The sequence below is a fragment of the Neofelis nebulosa genome, chromosome 14 (assembly GCF_028018385.1).
Source record: "Neofelis nebulosa isolate mNeoNeb1 chromosome 14, mNeoNeb1.pri, whole genome shotgun sequence".
Taxonomy (NCBI): Eukaryota; Metazoa; Chordata; class Mammalia; order Carnivora; family Felidae; genus Neofelis; species Neofelis nebulosa.
The window spans coordinates 43,510,451-43,531,058 of NC_080795.1; the positions used below are offsets into that span (position 1 = coordinate 43,510,451).

At 37.6% G+C, this 20,608-nt stretch overlaps 1 protein-coding gene across 9 annotated transcripts in view; it reads left to right on the plus strand.

Moving 5' to 3' along the window:
- Positions 1–20,608, plus strand: part of CPQ (carboxypeptidase Q) — a 558,393-nt gene that overhangs the window by 291,488 nt on the left and 246,297 nt on the right. For all 9 annotated transcript variants that reach the window (XM_058698647.1, XM_058698646.1, XM_058698649.1 and 6 more), the window contains exon 5: positions 14,705–14,816. In XM_058698647.1, coding sequence (XP_058554630.1) covers positions 14,705–14,816 — 112 coding nt within the window. The remainder of the gene's footprint in view (positions 1–14,704; positions 14,817–20,608) is intronic.

Consider the following 20,608-nt stretch of genomic DNA (forward strand, 5'->3'; position numbering starts at 1 on the left):
ATTTGTCATATTTTAAATAACATACGCTTGTGATTGATGCTCCCTCTAATTCAAGCAAGCAGCACATAGTACCCTAAACCTGTGCCTGCTGAAGCAGTGTGTGTGAAATCCACTCTACTTTCCAACTCCCCAAGTGCATTTTTCCTAGAAAGAATTGTTTGCAGTGTTTGGGGTGACCGTACACTAATTATGGTGTAATCAGCACTATAACGGCAACCATGTAAGAGTCCATACTTTGTGCCCAGTGACTGAGACAGTGATGAAGGTATTATGTCATCTCATTTCATTCTCACCACACACTTTAAAGTTGGGTTTGTGTTATTATTCCCACCTTACAGATGTAGAAACAAGGCTTAGAGAGGTTAAATAACTTGCCCATGTCCAGCTGATAGGGATAAATTGTAGGAAGAACTCATTAGACTATGTGTATAGGCAAAAAGTAGCAGATTAATTTTCAGCACAGTCAAGTAAAAGGTAATGCATTAGAGAAGAGCAATCAAAAGTAGTCACTGCATTGTTTTTTATGAAGCAGACAGAAAGATAGAATGGAAATAGCCCTTAGCTCTGTGTCAGAAGCAACGGGTTCTATTTTCAGGCCCCGCCACTTGGGCAAAGCACTTCTCTGTGTAAAAGCAGAGCATTGACCATAATCTCCTAAGGTCATTCTAGCTTTAATAGTGTGAATGTAGGATCCCGAGAAGGAATTCAGAGTTATTGTAGGTTTCTTAATTTATGTAATTCTATGCCATTAAAGAAAATAAGCAAATTCCGGGAAATATCAGGAGAGGTGTTATAGTTTCTATATAGCACACAAAAAAGTTACATTATCTATGCATTATGGGTTTGATTGCTACAGTTTCAAAATCCAATGGAATTGGAGAAAGTTCAAAAGGAACCATCAAGATGGTATAATGAGACTGTTATAATGAGTGTAGCAACCTTCATCCTGCAAAGAAAAAAAATGTCTCAGAAAATGTCTCAGAAAATTACCAAAGGAGCTAGGGGTTGATATTGACAGTGGTTATAATTATTATGCCTCCCACAGTATGCCCCTAGGTTCCAATGGAAGTTGATGCAGCATGGCACCAATTCAAGAAGGCAAATTTTAAGTCATAAAAAGTTCTTTTTAGTATGTCTTATTTTCTTAATAATAAATATTACTAGTAACATAAGTTAAAATTTTTATTCTGAGTCCAACTGAAGAAAAAATGTGATAATAGAAATTTGTAGTAGGAAAAAAACACAGGATTCACAGGAAATCTTTAACAATTCTCACTGAATAATGGCCAAGATAAGCCCATTCTTCCTTTTAGAATCATGGAATCTTAGAGCTGACAGTGCCTTTGGACATTATCTGGCTCAGTGCCAACCTGCCACTCGGACCTCAGGTCATGTATCCATTCTTTACCTGACAGATGTTCCTTCCACTTCTGCTTGAACACTGCCAGGATTTTGCAGCTTACTCCTCTGAGGACTCCTCTGTTCCCTTTCTGAACTGCTCAGATTCATTCTTCTAGCGAGCTGCAATCTATGCATGCACCCTCTGCTCGCTGGCCTGGTTATACCATCTGATCAAGTTCATTCTCTTGTAGATGAGGCATCTAGCCCTTTGAAGCATACTCTTTTCCAGGGTAACATATACAGTTGCTCTTCAAACAGTATTATTTCCAGGCACTGTAAGATCCTGACATCTCTTCTCCAACCACAGTCTATTTTCTGGAAGGTCTCTATAGGTATCTGGGCAAAAAAGAGAGAGAGAGAGAGAGAGAGAGAGAGAGAGAGAGAGAGAGAGAGAGAAAAGTGTTTGATTAATTGAAATGGGAGTATTACTTTACATAATCAGTATCCTCTATTTCTATCAATAAACCCTAACATTTTATTAATATTTTCCATAGCTGGGACACACTGCTCAATATGTTTAGGTCCACCTAATTTTCTGATTGTCCCCAGATGAACTGCTATCAACCCAGCATCTCAGAGTGCAATGTACACCTTGATATTTATCCCTGCTGAATTATCTTGTTAGCTATAAGCTATCATTTCTGCTTCAGGGTGATATTATAGAACCTTGATTATTTGGTTAAACATATTAATGATTCATCTTATGTGTTTATCATCTTGAAGTTTATAAGTGTCTCTGAGGTATTGACAGAAACACTGTCTGACATTGTACCAGGGGTGACTTCAGTTAAACACATGCTAACACTTATAACAAATATGATTTCATGAGAACCGTACTTTGTATTTCTTTTCATCTCTTAAAATACACTGCACTGATAAAATACAAGTTAAATTAATAAACATTTGTTTTTATTAGTATTTTTGTTTCTTTAGAAAATGCACAATTGATGGAAAAGTTTGTTCATTAGTTCTTTCTTTCTTCCTTTCTTTCTTTCTTTTCCCAGGGTATACAGTTAATTATTCAAAATACATGGCCACAATCAACATGTAACTGATGAGACTATAATCTCATGACAAGTCAAAATATTTAGGGGAACATGGATAACCTTATAAGTGTTGACATTAAAAAAATCTGAGTCTGCAGTGATAATGTCACCATATCTGTTAATCATTCTTTTATCATGATCTTTTATTTCAGTTAATTGCATTTTGGAGAGAAGAACACTATACTATTCATTATCCTTTGTGGTCTCTGTAATGTTCTTAAAATTACCTTGTATCATTAGGTATTTTTTTAAATAGTCATTCCTCATGGATTCTGAGGCCCTAGAATCAATTTTTACCCCTTTCTATCTAGTGGGTCTGCCATTACCAAATATTATGACATTCAAGCTGCTTCTACTCCTTATCCTTGAAGTACACTTCTAAGAGGGAAGAAAATGGGTTTTCTGTGCTGTGCAAAGTGTGACCATGCTTCAAGTTAGTTTGGACTTAGAGGAAATCGCTTTCAGACTGTTTTGATTTGTGATACACAAACATTATGAAGTTAATCAGCTTTTTAGCCTTTAGAGACTTGATTCTTGTGAGTCTAAAATGATCACTTCTCTTAATGTAGATGTGTTATTTGACAGTGAATATTGAAGTTAAGTTTCAATTTATTATATTCTAAATGGAAAGGAAGAATTTTTCATTTTGGGTATATAAACACAATACACACTTTTCTCTGATGCTTACATAACATTTATATTAGATACAATATTGGTTAAGAAAACTATTCTTTTTCTTTCTAGGAGAAGAAAATTCCCATAAAAAAATAAGACTGAATCAGGGTTAATGGGTAGAATAGTATTCTTTTACACAAAGATACAAGAAAATAAAAAGTTTAATATTTGCAACATCCCCTTCCTAAAACAAAGTATGCTAGTGGAAATTTGGCTTATTCCTAGAGTCTGAATGCAAAGATTATTAACTAAAATGACCTGGCTGAGAGTATGTGAGCTCACATATGGTGAGAGGAGTAAAGACCAAGAACTACTGTGTTCGAACCATTAGCTTGCTTCCTATGGAGACATAGAATCTTTCAAAGTAAGTGTGGCTTCTTAACACCGTGTGCTGAAGACAAAAATTAGATCACTGAAAAGTCCTCTTAGGGGTATTTATAATGTTATTTGACTATCTTTTATTTAAGCTATAATTTATGCATCAAAATTAAAGTTGTCATCAAGTGTTGACATCATAGGAAGCCATGAAGCTACCCCAAAGTTCACTGCCCAAGTCTTGTGACTTGGGATGGTTGACTTCTGACTCCCCATTACTGTTGTGGTCCATGGACTTGGCAGGCAGGAGCCAACAGAATAATGTGGATGTTTGAGGTAGAAGTAATTTGGGTAACTGTAACTTAAAATACACTGGCTATCTTGACAGGTTAGTGTTAGTTAAAGCCTCCTTCCCACTTTTCAGCTTACCTAGTCTTAGCCACGCCCATAGTGACATCAAACTAGTGCACATAAGCATATGGTGAGACAGTTTCTCTTAGTTTTGTCATGTGAGCCTCAGCAACCTGACACTGTCTGGGTTCACATCTTGACCTGGGTTTACTTTCTCTTTTCTTCCTCTGCCTTTGCCAAAGCTTCTTTGCAGTCCTCTTGCCCTCTAATCTGTCTTCTACTTCATCTTCTCTTTTTGTGCTAGTCAACATTTTGCTTCAATCTCTCCTTCCTTCCTCTGTTCCTCCCTTCCTCCCTTCCTTCCTTCCTTCCTTCCTTCCTTCCTTCCTTCCTTCCTTCCTTCCTTCCTTTCCTAATCATTCACAGAGTAACTAAAAATACCCTATCCTCAAACCAAATTTCTTTCTACTAGGGAAAAAATCCACAGAAGTAGATCTGTATACTAATCCATAGCAATTCGTCTTTCTCTCTGTGGGAACTGATGGTAGGGGAGGAATTATTATACAGCCTTCCAGTTACTGTGCTTTTCAAAGTGACAGCATTCATTTGGATAGAAAACCCTGGTCTGTTGTTAGCTTCTTTTCATGGCTTATCAAATTGGTACAGAACTGGAGGCTGCAGAATATTGTGTGGACAGAAGCCTTCAGCTGATCTTGCAGAATGACTTCTGTAGGAACATTCAGAAGATCACAGAAGGTTAAATAATTAAGAAAGTTTCCACAGTCAATAGACAAACAAACAAAAAACAGTACCCTAAGCTGCATAGGCTTCTGGGATTTTATAAAACATTAGGGGCCAAAAATAATCCTTTAGTTTATAAAACTAAATGGCAAAAAAATTAAGTTAAAAAATGTCTTTTTCTTTTTCTTTGGTTTTCTTTTTTCTTTTTTTTCTTTTTCTTTTTTGGAAAGCAGCATCTTGGCCCCCGTTTTCTATAATGAAAGATTGATGATACCTCTGTTAGCCTGTCTAAATTGAATAATGAAAATCTGTAGAATACCAAAATACCAAGTGCTTCTATTTTTTGTTTTTTAATCTTATGTGCCATGGCTAACAAATGCTTAGAACATAGTGATGAGTGAATGGCTGTGAGAATAGAGAAGTTATAGCTGTGCCCTGTACCATAGTTGGATTTGACCATGGGAAAGATGATCACTATTGAGATCAAAATTGCTTAAAGTCTATCTCCCTTTCCTCCTTTGAGGAAGTTCAAATATAGTGTTGTCATTCAACTCTTCTACTCTTTCCATCCTCTCAAGTGAGACAACTTATCCTGTGGTTGCTTAGGCCAATGGAGAAGGGATTCAGGAACACAGTTCTTTTACTTAAAAGATTATCATTGCCAGTTGCAACCAGTCATGACTTCTGGATGAAACCCGCCACCTTCATTTAATCAGAATGATTTCCTTCCATAGACACTCTCTGCCATGTCCCATCTGCAAGTCAATCTTTAATCAATTTCAGCCATTTCTTCCAAGTACACTGCAATTCACATTCATCAGTCTACCTAAGGCTTATTTTTTCTTGAGTCACAGATAAATTAGGCCCTTCTTATTGTACCTTCAGATACCAGCAATGTGCTTAGAGTATTCAACCAGGAACAGGAATGATCTTTCTTTCATGAAGCCAATTTGAGTGCCCTGAACATGTAAGAGGGGACACTCAAGAAGGGGAAACAGCTCCCTTCAGGAGTAGCTGTGGTGATGTGTGAGCATTTGGACACGTGGTTCATTATCTTGGGAAAGAAGTCTGTATCCTGCAAGCAGTCAACACCCAGCAGTTTCACTAAACAAAGCTTGAATATAAATTAATTCAAAAGGAGCTCAGATGTTTGTTGTCTTTGAACACACCCTGTGTATTAGGAGTCTAGCTTTATTCTGTAGACCACCTACTCTGTTCATTGGGAAGGACAATATTTGTTCAAACATAGTCCCCTTTGTCTGTGTTGGGCAATAGCACAATACATGCAGCAACTGTCCTCTGAAAACCAAGGCTTTGTCTCTGACAGGGATTATGAAAACACGGATTTCTTGAGAAGTGCCTGCCCACCTGCATTTAGATCCTAAATTGTGGGAAGATCTTGGCAGCCAGAGTATCTAGGAGATGCTCAGGGAAAAGTCTATTGAGGTTATGGAGACTTTTCAAAGGACAATTTCCTCCTTTAAAGTGGTTAGAATAGAAGAAGAATTCTTAAGAACTGTCATGGAATATTGGATTAGATGGAACCTTGAAAGATTTTATTTATCCCTCCTTTGTTAGCTTTCCATGTAAGACCTAAGAATGCATCCTATTTTAGAAACCCTCCCAGGAGTGAAATTTTCCATAATCTTTCCCCAGTTAGCCACTTTTTTAACTTCTACAAAAGCCTTCCATCAGAAAATTCTTGATCATTTATGTGACCCTCACAGTCACTGGTATGGCCCAAACCTGGTTCCCTTGCCTTTTCTTTTGGTGCTCAGACCCTCCACAGATGGGCCTGTCAGGGCTGAAGCCCATTATTAGATCACTTCTTGGCTTCTTCTCTAAGGCCAAATAATGAGAAAACTTTTTTCCTCCTTTTTTTGTAGGTCATATTTTTCAACTATCTAATGATTTTTGTTGTTGAAAATTGGATTGGGGATTTCCTGTGTCTGGAATTGCACTAGGCATTGAACTTTGCAACCCTGATACTCCTCTTGCTACCTCTTAAAATACACCAAATAAAATGAGACCGAGAGAATGAAGCAGCTGCAAGCAAAGAAAAACGTCACAAAAGCAACAAATAAAAACACTGAGTAGTTGTCTTTCTGGGTGTTTTTTCTTTTTTATTGAACAAGACATTTGTAAAATGAAGCATGCTTCAAAGTTAAGTGGGCATTTTGTTTTTTGAGGATCAATCAATACGAACTTGGTTAGGTTTAGATAAACACCTATATAATTTATAATTTAAAATGCAGAATGTTAAAAACTAGGCATGCCAAGAAGATTAAGTATGACTTAATTTCTTAGTGGCCCTTTCTTAGCATATCTAGTATCTATATAACTTCCATTTTCTATGGGCATTTGGAGACCGTTGCGCCATTATCACGATGGCTTTCAATATGCTGCTGGATAGAAGTAATTTTGATTTTTACATTTATCTTTGATCTGTAGCTGGTTTTACAGGGCATTCTTTCTTTTTCAGATTTTAGTATCAATCTTATGATTGTAAGTAAATGTAGACATTTTCCATATTTGTTTCTTTGCTTTGTAACAGTTGGATTAGGATGAGATATATCTGACCTGTAACATCAGATATATCTCTCTGAGCCCCATGACTTTGAAGATACGTCTTTAATAACTCTTGCTATTGTTCAACATACACATTTGTAAGACTTTATTTAACATATGTGTATAGCCTAAAAAACAATAATGAAAAGATCACACACGTTCTCACCACTCAGTTTCAGAGAAAGAACACTATCAGTGCCTTAGAAACCCACTCAAATCATCTGCATATGACTCTCTCTGATCAGCTCCTCCTCTCTGCCCCAACCCCCCACCTGATATAAGAACTATCCTGATTTTGGTTTACCATTACTTTGCTTTTCTTCGTAATTTTACTATCTTTGTATGCATTGCTAAAGATTATATTCTCTAGTTCAACCAGATTTTGAAATTAAATAATGGAATCATACTCTTCTATTTCTTTTGTGACTTCCTTTTTTGTTCTTGCTTTGCTCCTATATTTTTGTTTTGAGATTCAGTTATGTTGATAGATGCAGCTGTAGGTCATTATCACTATTTTATAATATTCCACTGTATGACTATGCCGCAATTTATTTATCCATTCTGTTGATGGACATTTGGGTTGGTTTTAGTCTGAGGCTTTATGATTGCCTCTATATGACCGTTTTGGTACACGTGTCCCAGAACTCAAGTGCCAGAATTCCTCATATATATGTACCTAAAGTGCAATTGTTGGATTGTGAGATGCACATATGCTCAATTTAATAGGATGTGCCTAACGGTTTTCCTAAATGGCTTTAATAATTTTCTGCTTCTTCCTGCAGTGGATGAGAATTCCTTTTGCTCAGCATCCTTGCCAAGACTTCATATTGTTAGATTTAAATTTTTTTTTCCAGTTAGGTACAGAATAGAATTTTTTTGAGGATTTAATTTGCATTTCCCTGATCAATGATGAGGTTGGTCATCTTTTCAAATGCTTTGTATCCATTCATAATTTCTTTATGTGAAATGCCTATTTATGTCTTTTTTCTATTTTCCTGTTGGATTGCTCATCTTTTCTAGTTGAAGAGTAGGAATTCCTTATATACATTAAAACCTTGGTTTATGAGCATAATCCGTTCTGGAAACATGCTTGTAGTCCAAAGTACTTGCATACCAAAGCCAATTTCCCCATAAGAAATAATGGAAACTCAGATGATTCATTCCACAACCCAAAAATATTCACATAAAAATGATTACAATACTGTAATATAATACAAAATAATAAAGAAAATACAAGCTATAAAGAAAAATAAACAAATTAACCTGAACGTACCTTTGAAAACCTTCGTGTGAGGGAGACAAGAGACAGGAGGGTTATTGTGTAGGACGACTTTCACTATCACTAATGGAATCACTGCTATCTATTGGCTCAGTGGAATCTTTTCCTTTTCGAGCAACTTTAACAAGGAACCTATCCAACGATACTTGCTTTTGCCCCCTTTTGAGGATTTCACAGAAATGTGACATTGCATTCATCACCCACAATCCCACAGAGAGAGAAGAACCATTGGCTCAGTTGTGATCATGTGATGTTTGGTGTCACATACTACTTGTATTGCAAGACATCACTCGTTTATCAAGTTAAAATTCATTAGAAATATTTGCTTGTCCTGTGGAACACTCACTGAACAAATTAATCACAATCCAACGTTTTACTGTATTTTGAATATAAACCACTTTTTGGTTATATTTATTATAAATATCTTCTCCCAACTTGTAGCAACTCCTCTCATTCTGTTATTCTCTTGATAAACAGGAAGTCTTCATTTTCTTATAGTTGAATTTGTGCATCTTTTCTTGATGCTTTGCATTTTTTGTATCTTGTTGAAGAACACTTCCTCCTCCCCTAAAGACATGAAAATATTTTTCTTTTTCTTACAAAAGTTTTAAGTTTTGACTTCACTTAAGTATTTAGTCCCTTAAATAACTATATTTTTCATTTCCATTTGACTTTGTAACTATAGTTTCCATCTCTCTGATGAAATTTCCCATCTTTTCCACTAGATTTTTAACATATTAATCATAATTATTTTAAACTCCTTGTCTGATATTTTGAATATATGGGCTACATTGGGTCGACAGTATTGTGTTGAATACTGTATTTCCTGAGAATGGATTGTTTTATTTCTTGCCTATTTTATACGTCATAATTTTGATTGCATGCTAGATGTCGTATGTGCCGGAACAGTGGAGCCTGAGGTGAACAGTATGTGAGTGCAAAGGTGCTTACTCCTCTTCTGTCTAGCCATTAGTCTGAGAGTGGATGAGTCTATCTTTCATTGCTGAGCTAGGTTTGGATTTTATTGTCTCTATTCTTACCTTTGGTGCTCACATGTTTCAAATTTCTCTAGCAGTGGGTTGCTGCTACTCTGTTTTTAGTGTAGGGATTGGGTTGCTTGGAGGACTTTTCTCATTATTGTGCTTTATCCTCAGCTTTCAGCAGACTCTGTATGTTGGCACCACAGCGGGTGTTTCTCTCTGTGCTCCTGCCCTTCCCTCGGCTATAAGCTGTTAATGCTGTGCTTGTTACTCACTGGGGACTCCTGGTGGGGACAGGGTAGTTTCTTGGTTCTCCTGCCCCTAGGTCTCAGCCAGGCTCTGTGTGCCTGAGGACAAGAGTGGGGCTTTCCCAACATTTCTACTCTTCACAAGCCCCTGTGGAAGCCAAACTCTGCTGTAGTCATGGGAATGAGTATCCCACTCCACTCCGAGCCCTCACCCCAAGGCAGCAGGACTCTGCTTTAAGTCAATGCAGGATTCTAGGTATGAGCAGGTTTCCTGCCCTCCCCAAGAGGCATCCATGCTTTTCCTAGTGTCAGTACAGTGTGGGAGTGCAATTTTCTACCCCTTTCCTTGTAGCCACTGACCTTTGCCCAAGACTGCCCTGCAAGACAGCACTCTCCCTCTCCCGGAGGGGCAGGTGACTTCTTCCTATGAGAGAAGGGCCCAGAAGCAGGTTATGTTTGGCGCCTACCTCCCAATAGTATCTGGTCATCATCTGCACTCCTGCATCACTGAGGCAAGCTCTCTCAGGGCTTCTGCCCTGCTCCCCAGTATTTCTTGGGAGTACCTGATGGAGGCCTATGGAAAAGATCTGGAAATTTGGGTACCTAGTGCCTTACATGAGAGGTTTCCAGGTATTCTAAACTCTCATATCAACCCACATTCGCCTTTTCAGAATTTGTTAACCTTTTAGTTGTCTTCCTCATTCCTGCTTTTGTCTGCCACCTCTGTCTGTTGCTGGCACCTGTCCCTCCTGTCTCTGCAAAAGGCCAAGCAACTCATGTGTCCCATCTCTCCTTGAGCTTGTTGTCCTCTGGAATTCAGCGCCTCTGACTGAATCACAATCTGAAATCTCTGATGGGCCTTAAAAAGTTATGCTTTTATAGATCATCCAGATTTCTCTCATTGTTAGGGCAGGCACAGAACACTCCTGTGGCTATCCACCTTTTAGGAGGAAGCACACTGATCTTTCCTCTCCATGCTACCACCACTCTATTTTCTTTCTTTGCCCAGTATTTCTTTATAGCACTTAAAACTACCATCATATCATATTTGTTTATTGTCTGTTTCCCTTACCAGAACGATAATCCCATTAAGATAGAATATTTATTTATTTTTTCATTTCTGTATTTCTGGCCCATAATAGGAACTCAATACAAATTGTTGAATAAATGAATGCAGTGAATGCCAAAGATCATGGCATTTTCTCCAATACCTTGAATTAGCTTGCTTTCATAAGAATGTACTTCCACTGAGGCTGTTTTCTCTCCTTGTTCTGCCATATTTTTCATATGTCCCATTTTGATTATGTTCTTACTCATCATTTAATCAGGCAAATCTGTTTGCACTAGTGTCTCCGGATGTACCAGTAATGAAGACGTAAGGGGCTTGTCCTTGAGGCTGCTGTCTGTCTACCCTTGATTTAGTTTATCTCTGCTCTCAGGCCCACAGCTGGCCTGTAGAGGGTTGTGTGCCACGGCTGGTCTTTGTTCATCTTAGCAGGTTCCCATCCGGTGTGTTTCTGCCCTTCTGTGGTAGGTTCTCTCTCCTACCGCCCCACCCGACCTCAAGGCCTGAGTCTTTGGTGGTCAAGGCTAATGTGTTCCTCACAAATAAGAAGCTGCATTTCAGATCATCACAGTTCTGCTTCTGCCTTCCTTATTGTTTTGGTGTGCCTGCTATTGCTGCTGTTGTTGTTTTAATAGCTTTTACTCTTTGCTAAGTAAACTTTTACTCTGTGCTTGGAAGAGATGGTGGTTAAAAGGAAAGTGGTGGGTGGGGAATTGGTCAGTGCTCTACCTGCCTCAGGGAGCAGCACACAAGAGGAGTAAATAGGTGGGTGTCCCACTTTTCTGTTAGTTCTAGGCCATCCTATTGCACTAAGGGCTCCACATCTGGCAACAGAGGCAGTGAAGGGACTGTGTATTTTCCTGTCTTTTATCAGGTGATTCTTTTTCAAGAAACTAGAGCTTACTGTGTCTCTTGGTATTCTGTTTTTAGTATGTTTGCTTAAATCGGATCCAAATGTATTATAAGTAATGTTCGTTTCTGCCTGACCCTGACACAAGGCATGGTGAGTTTGTATGTTGTACTGGTTTATCCTTTGTGGGACTGCATTAGAGCACGATAATGCAGATACCGTGTTGAATGAGACCTTGTGCATCAGTTTTCTAAGGGCAGTAGAGCTCTTATGATTAGGAAAACTCAAGTTCGTTAAAAATGCTACTGAATTGTCATTACCTACTTTTTATATCAAAATTACAGTTGCTGTCTCACAGTGGCCCCCAATATATTTTCTGATTTTAAAAAACATATTAAAATAAGCTCTTAAAATCTACATGGTTTGTAGTCAATCTTCTTTAGCACTGTGCCAAAGACCTTATTTTATGGGATAACATTTAGTTTCCTATCATTCAAAACCATTTCTCCCATCTTTTAATTATTTATTTAAGTAATAATTCTGGGTTGGATAATGGAGGCATTTTAGAAAACATAAAGAAGTATGATTGTAAAATAACCTCAATTATTCTGAAAGATGAAATAACAGCTGCCTTGATTTAGTTACTCTTATGTGTTAACTGGGAAAAAGTTCGTTAAAACACATTTTGACACTTTTAATCCACGGGAACTCCAATTTCATTGAGAAAATGGGTCCGAGGATGGTGAGAATGTTGACTAATTGGCTTGTCCATCCCACATGGGATTACACCAACGTCTGAGTCAGAATTTCCTGCTATTGCAGCATGTTTTCTTCTTCATTTTTTTCCTCTTTCCTTAGAAACAATCCATTTGGGTTCATTACATGGCCATTTGTTAGTCTCGTTAGTTACAAGGCATTGTACTTGTTTGTGACTACAATGAAGTCATGCCGGCTGGGTCTGGCTGTGTGTGTATGCAGAGTCAATGGAGGATCCTACAGCTGCCTGGGGAATCAGGCAGTGCAAGGGGTCACCCTGATATTTCAGAACCCAAATCCTGCTTTCCCAAAGTCATGGGGCATTTTTGTTTCATTCATCGAGAAGATTCGTTCAACTTTGGTTTGCTTACTACATGCTGTATATAGACATCAATCTGTTGAACTTTCGAAAACTTTTTATTGGTATGTAATGTTCTCAGAGAAACTGTACAGATCCTAAGTGTGTAACAAGATAAGCTTTTACAAACTGAGCACACCTGTGTAACTGTACCCAGATCAGGAAACAGAATGTGCCCAGCACCCCAGAAGCTCTCCTTCATGTCACTAACCCTTCTCACCTTGGGTAACCATTCTCCTTTGTTTTGATTGTTTTTATATTTTATATACATGGAATTATACATGATATATATTATTTTGTGTCTGGCTTCTTTCATTTCATAATGTTTATGAGATTTATCTCCATTGATCATGTATTGTGTTCATTCATTATTACTGCTATGCAGTGTTCCATTGATCAGTACAACACAGTTTATTCATTTCTCTGTTAACAGGCATTAAAGTAGTTTCCTTTGGTGGAGGGGGGGACAGGGGCCATTATGAACATTCTGAGCATTCTAGTACATCTCTTTTGGTGAAGGTATACATACACACATACATTCCTGTTGGATATATGTAGAAGTGGAAGTGTTGGGGCACACACAGGGTGTGTGTATGTTCAGACTCAGTAGATAAATCAGTTTTCCAGAGTGGTTATAAGCACTTACACTCACACCAACAGTGTGTGAGAGTTCCAATCACTCTTTCTCCTCACCAATATTTGACATTTTCTATCTTTTTTATTTTAGTCATTTTGGTGGAAATGTATTGAATGTGGTTTAATTTGTATTTCCTTGATGATAGTGAACCCAAGCACCTTTTCGCTTGCTTATTAGTATTTGTATGCCTATTTTTATGAGTTGTCAATTCAAGTCTTTTGCCCATGTTTTTATAAGTTGACTCCCTCTTTATTTCTGTTTGGTAGGAATTTTTTATATAGTCTGGATATGGTTCCTTTGCTGTGTATATGTATTGTAAATATCTTCTCTTCCTCTGTGGGTTGCCTTTTCACTCTTGTAATGGGGTCTTTTGATGAACAGATACTCCTTATTTTTTAAAAGTTCAGTTGTTACTTTTTCTTTTATGGTGTGTGCTCTTTGCCTACTCCAAGTTGACAAAACTGTTCTATGCTTTCCTCTAAAATCTTTATTTAGATTTGTAATCTATCTGATTTGACATTCATATATTGTGTGAAATAGAGGTCAAGGTACAATTTTTCCGTATGGATAAGCATCACTTAACTTGCTTTGTTTAAAATGTTTTAATGAAATTTAGTTTTATTAAAATATGGTTTCTATTTTCCTGGAGATAACTACTAATGATTCTTGAAAATAATTTAAAACTTTGGTGATTTAAAATTTGTAATATAATCTGTAGACTTATTTAACACTAGTGTAAATTTAATTTTTTTTAAAAGTTCTTTGTCTAACTAGACTGTAGTTTGTAACCCCAGTATATTTATTTACTAAGCCCAGAGTGATTTATAGTACACAGATCATAAACTGAGGGTTTATGGGGGGGGGGGGGGAGGGTGGGGTGGGTGGGTGATGGGCACCTGTTGGGATGAGCACTGGGTGTTGTATGGAAACCAATTTGACAATAAATTTCATAATAAAAAATTAAAAATGCTAAAAAAATAATAAAAATAATAAAAAATAAAAAATTATCGTTCTCACTTTTTCATTTGAATTCAGTTCAACACATGTTTATTATATGTCTGCTAGAATTTGGGACAGTTGAGAATATAGTTGAAGTTTTGAGCTCCATTTATGTCATTTAGCTTTTAAGCCATATAATAAAGTTATAAAACATCGGTCAGTAATAAACCATTTCACTTTAGTATTCAAACTTATATTAGTGAAGAGAAGTACAAGGTGAGAATTTTTATTACTGTTAGGATGACCTTACACCCTTTATATAGAGCGTTATACCAGGTTTTCCACTAGTAATGACATAGATCTTTTAAGATGTAAAAATAGAAAAGAAAATATAAAAGTTTCATTTCTATATTTGGAATGACTATGAATGCTTCCTCTTTGATGTCATTTCTGCTTAGTTTTATTTTTTTTTCTCTTTTTATTATTTTTTCTAGGTCGTACTGGTCAGTGGACATCTGGACAGCTGGGACGTGGGGCAGGGTGCCATGGATGATGGTGGTGGAGCCTTTATATCATGGGAAGCACTCTCGCTTATTAAAGATCTTGGTAAATATTTAGAAAGTCATTAACCACTGTATGAGGATCTCAGTAGTGACATGTTTAACTCAACACACAAAATACTGAACAGATTAGTGACTGTAGTATGTTCAGAGATCCTCCTGAGATCTATGTGTTCGTTAGTTTATTCTCAGAAAAGAATGAATTTGTCCCCTTAAAGAAAGAAATTTTTATTCAAGTGTATGCCAGATATCCAAAGTATCAAATATGAGGCACTAGGGAAAAAGAACAAGCAAATAAAACTGTAGCGAATATAACCACATCAGCTGGAGACTATGTAAGGAAACCATGACCAAGTCCAAAGAAAAGTCAGCAGCTCCCCCTGCCTCCTTTTCCTTGTTCATCTTAAAGACATTATTAGGCTGTTAGGATAGCTTTACTGCAGCTATCTTTCCATGGCAGAAATCAAAGAGAGCAATGCAGAACTGAAGGAATGATCCTTCAATAAGGACCCGCAATAAGGAATCTAGGCTGGAAAACAGGAACTTCCAGGTGAACCTCGAAATGAAGAAGATGGACAGGCATACAAAGGATAAGCTAATAGTAAAGCAGTTTTTGATGACCCTATTTGCACACACAAAAAACATATATTTCCTCTTTGTGTGCTGGTCAAAAAGGTGGATTTTGAGTGAGGTTAGAAATAATGAAACAGTCTGGGGGCACCTGGGTGGCTCAGTTGGTTATGTGTCCAACTCTTGGTTTTGGCTCAAGTCATGATCTTGCAGTTATGAGACTGAGCCCCAGGTGGAACTCTGCACTGAGTGCAGTGCCTGCTTGAGGCACTCTCTCTCTCTCTCTCTCTCTCTCTCTCTCTCTGTACCCCTCCCCCCCACTCTTTCCCTCTCAAAATAAATAAATAAACTTAGAAAAATAGAAATAATGAAACAATTTGAAGAGTGCCCATCTGAGTTAGGGCAGGGGTGGCTTTAACATGCCTCATCAGCAGAATGTTTTGTCATAACTGTGAAGTAGCCTCAGCTTCATATACAGTAAAGATCAGAGCATCCTTTTTGGTGAAGGCTTTCCATATATATATACATATATGTTTAAATTCATACATTTCTTCCAGTGTTTAATAACCCTTATAATCCTATAAATAAGCCTATTAAATAATTGGCCATATTAACAATAGATTGCTGAAATGGTCTTGCTTAGGCATATCTTTGGTGTGCCATTTTGGTTTATGTCTTACTTGTGTTTTAAAAATGGGGAAATGGAGAGGTGGTTGTGCGTTTTGTACTTCTAAACAGTCCTGTGTCCCTTAGCCTTGATACTACTGACGTTTGGGGCTACATGATTCTTTATTGTGGGTCTGTCTCATGCATGTAGGATGTTTAGCAGCATCCCTGGACTCTATCTACGAGATACCAATAAGCACCATCCCCCTCAAGTTTTAACAACCAAAAAGGTCTCCAGACATTGCCAAATATCCCTTGGCAGGTCAGGGGTGGTGGTGGAGGAATGCATAAAATTTCTCCACTAAAATAAACTAATAAAAAAAAATCACTAAGAGACCTGAATACAGGACATTTTTTTTTTTTTTTAGAGAGAGAAAATGAACTCATTGGAAACCTTACATTCTATGCACTTACACTTTCAACACTTCCATACTGAACACCTACTGTATGAAAGCACTCGGTAAAATCTGGACATACAGAAAGGTTTAAAACATGTCCTCTGTTCTTAAGAACGCTTAGAATAGAATTGGAACATACACAAACACCTACACATATAGGTGCCAGTATAGACATAATTTCAAGGCCTGCTTTTAGAATTGTGTAAGGTTTGAGAGAGATGAATTGTCCAGCAAACAAAACCCAAAAACATACATTCCTTCAGAGAAGATCTGGGGTACTCTATGTGTGAATCCTCTCCTCCTTCCCTTAAAAATATTCCCTTGGTGGTCTGTTCTCTCTGTCCTTACCTTCACTCCGGAATGAAGTGGGTTCTAGACATGAGGCAGGCAGATATCAAACATTTCCCTCTTTATAGGGCCCAGATATGCATTTGGGAAGTTGATTTTCTTTTGATGTGTTCAGCCAGCTTGATTAGAAACAAAGTGGTATAGCAAAGAGAGAACCAGACCCATCTGAATCAGAGTTTACGTCACTCTGTGCCTCAAACTGCTTTTTTGGCCTCAGGCAGGTCATTTGAACTCTCTGGTCTTAATTTTCTTTATCTCTTTTAACTGTAAGCTTCCAGAATATTTTATCTGCTTTAGATGGGAATAAAAATGTCTTCTCTAGGCTTTGAATCTAACATTTTTAGTATTCAGCATGGAATCCTAAATCACCATTAATTGAGTTGGATTCAGTTGCATGGATGAATGTAACATCATGCAAAGGTGGATTAAGTATTTTTTTTCAACACTGACTTCAGTTGCTTTTGATAGCTAGTAAATAGCCTCCTTCAATTCAAGGCTTAACTCTCCTATAGGTTTCTGAAAACCTATGAAGAAACCTATGTTTATTCATGGAAACATATGAAAACAAACTCTAAAATAAAGAGTAATATTTCTTTTGAATAGGTGTTAAGAGGTAGCATGACATACTGTTAAAAAGCATAGGACTATGGAGCCAGACTGCCTGAGTTCATATCCTGGCTCTGCATTTACAAAGTGTGTGGCTTTTGCCTTTCTGTGCCTCAGTTTTCTCATCTGTGAAATTGGGATAATAATGTTCCTAACTCATACAGTTGCTTTGAAAACTAAATAGTCTACTCACATAATGTACTTAGAATAGTGTCTGATCCAACCGAGTACTCAATAAATGTTAACTTTTATTATTTAATAAGCGTAACTCTGACAGTACTATATTTTTTTATGTAAAGGAGAATGATAATTTTTCTTACCCTTACCCCCATTAGTAAATATATTGCTTCTTCACTTAATATGTTAGTTAAACTCATGTAACTCTAGGTCCAGCTGCTATGGTATACCTAAATATGCTTTCTCTTTACTATTTAAGCTGCTATCTCTTATATGATGGAAACCCAGTGACTCCTTCACTTTTTTCTACTTTCATACTACATTTTCAGGCATCTGAATTTCTCCTTGTCACTTCCTGCTTAGGTCAAATGCCCAGTGCCATCTCTGTACCTCACTTCCTGTGATTGTGCCCACTGAGTCTTACTCTTTAAAGTTAAAATTAGATTGTGAATTTCTATTTGTAGATAGCCTATGTGCTTTAATACAAAGAGCTGGGTCCAACATGTGACATATGAGTTCTAGTTGAAAATAACTGGTACACATGAACAAGAAATAGGACTTTGGGAAATGGGTTCATAATTATATTACTTAACTATATTAAGCCCAAACTATTTAAGTGGTAAAGTATGAAAACTCTCTGGCAGTCTCTTTTTCCAAGGAAAGTAACTTCTTTTGGCTGCTGTTCCTTGGACGATATGTCATGCAGCACGCGTGTATGTCAAAGTCCTACAGTGGGGCTTGTGAATTTGAATGTTGGTCAAGCAGGGATTTCTGATATTTAGGAATATAGTTCTAAGGTCCATCCTTCCCTCCTTATCTCTTTTCCTTTGTTCTCTTCTTTTACTATTATTATAGGTTCACTCTTTTGCCCAGGCCCTCAGCTAAAACTATATTCAATTAATCTAACAGAAGAGATATTTGTGCTTTCCAAATATAATCAGTCATTCCTGTGTAACTGTCAACAGAAGGCTATTTGCTATGAAATGCTATTGAATACTTCTTTGTGTTTGTGGTTTACTGGACTTGAAACTGTTTATTTGAAATGTCATTTCCTGGAATGTTCTGGTGTCAGTGAACAAAGCCTATGGCAAAGGATCCTATGCTTCAGAATGTTCATTTGGCACTTGAAAAATAAACCACCATCCATCCCCAAATTCTTCCAAATTTACCATTTTCTGTGAAGTTAGAATTTTGAGTGTTTAGGCCCAAACAAAGGGAAAAGATCAGAAGTAATAGCACTACTGGGTTGTTGAAATGAGGAATATGTGTGAAACATCTTTCTAGAGAAATTTCAACGTGAGCATCCTGATTGTGATTATTACAGAGCTTGAGAGTCTATGTGTTAGGAAAATATTTTATTTGTAAATTCCTTCACTGATTCACTCAACAAATACTCACGGTGCTCTGGCCTGCACGTCAGTGAGTGCCAGATGCCTTGTACCAAAGAGGAATGAGACGTGGTCCTTGAAGGCCTTGAAGTGAGAGAGACATTGAATTCAAAAATTGCCATGAAACTGTTTTAAGTTCTTTAATTGAAGGATGTACAAACTGCTTTGGGCACCTAGGAGCGGGAGGGATTGGTATGGCTTAGCTGGGTCAGAGCACCTTCACAAAGGTGATAGTTAAGCTTTCTTTTATAAAGATAAATAGAAATTCCTGAAGCAAAAGGGGCACAATGAAGAATTCCCAGGAGAGCACAGAGCCTCCAGGCCTGCACATCATTAAAAATGAGGAAGAAATTGTTGACAGTAGCAGTGTTGGGATCGTAAGGGAAGAGAGGATTTGCAAAATTGCAGGAAATGTTCACTTTTTATTTAATATTTTTAATAACATTATATTTTTGTATAGTAAGAAGTTGTGATTTTAGTTATCAAGGAAAAAAAAAACCCTCAAAAGCCAAAGGAAAGATTCTTGGCATTGACATTTTCATAAACATTGTTTTAACAGGAACAACAGAGCAGAAGTAGGAAGTAGGAAGAGTTATGCAGGAGCCGTCAAGCCCTCCTGGCCCAGAAGTACACAAGGGCACACAGGCACATGCATGCCAAGGCTTTGGAGTAGTCAGAGCTTTAAGTACCCATTTCGAGTGCAGTGGGTTCTCTCTTAGAGGGATGCATACATCCAGTGAGAGGATTTCTTTCTCTCCTGTCAAACCTCCCTTGAAAAATTCCCAGGCGGTCCAATCCAGAATAACCAAGCAAGGGAAATGAACAGCTTCCAATGAGATGGAAACCTAAAAGGTAGAGCTAGAGACGGCTAGAGCCCTGAAGCCAACTTGACACCTGCCCAGACTAAAAAGGCAATCCCACTTGGAAAGGACCTCCTCCCTGCCCTGGGCTTAGCCATACCTCTGAGTATAATAACTGTTCTAAAAGCTAACATCTACGGAATATTACTGTGTTGTGGACATCGTGTTAAGTACTCCACTATGCACACGCTCTCTTTTCTTCTGGACAACTCCAAGGTGTGGATACACTTGTTATATCCATTTTACAGAAGAGGAAACTGAAGCAAAGAAAAGTATCCTGTTCAAGGTCACAGAGCTATCACATAAAAAAGTTCAATCCAGGCAGCCTGACTCCTTACTCGTATGTACTTTGTAATACTGTTTTACTGGAACAGCATGGCTAGTCTATTTCTAGGAACACTCATCCTCAGGATATTGAGACATTATGTTAAAAAAAAAGTGTCTGATAGTCAAATAAATTTAGGAAACACCCTGGATAATTTCTTCATTCATCTGAAAACATTTGTTGGGAGAGTATTCAAATTCATGGATAGAGTATGCTTTGGGAAACACTGCTCTGGGGCATTATTGGTGTTGACAGAACTGACCAAGAATCCAAGAATGCAGACTCAGGTACGCTTTATGGAACTGAGTACAAAAAGCCTTGGATTGGTTTTCATTCCAGATTTTCTAGGCTGTATTTGGGATCTGTGGTTGCCTGAATATTGACAAGATAGAACTATTCAATGCTTCCCTAATTGGCATAGTAGAGACTGTTCTTGTATTTCTTCTTGAAGAGCATTTGTACCCATGTGCAAACTCTATGCAACAACTAACTTCTTCTCC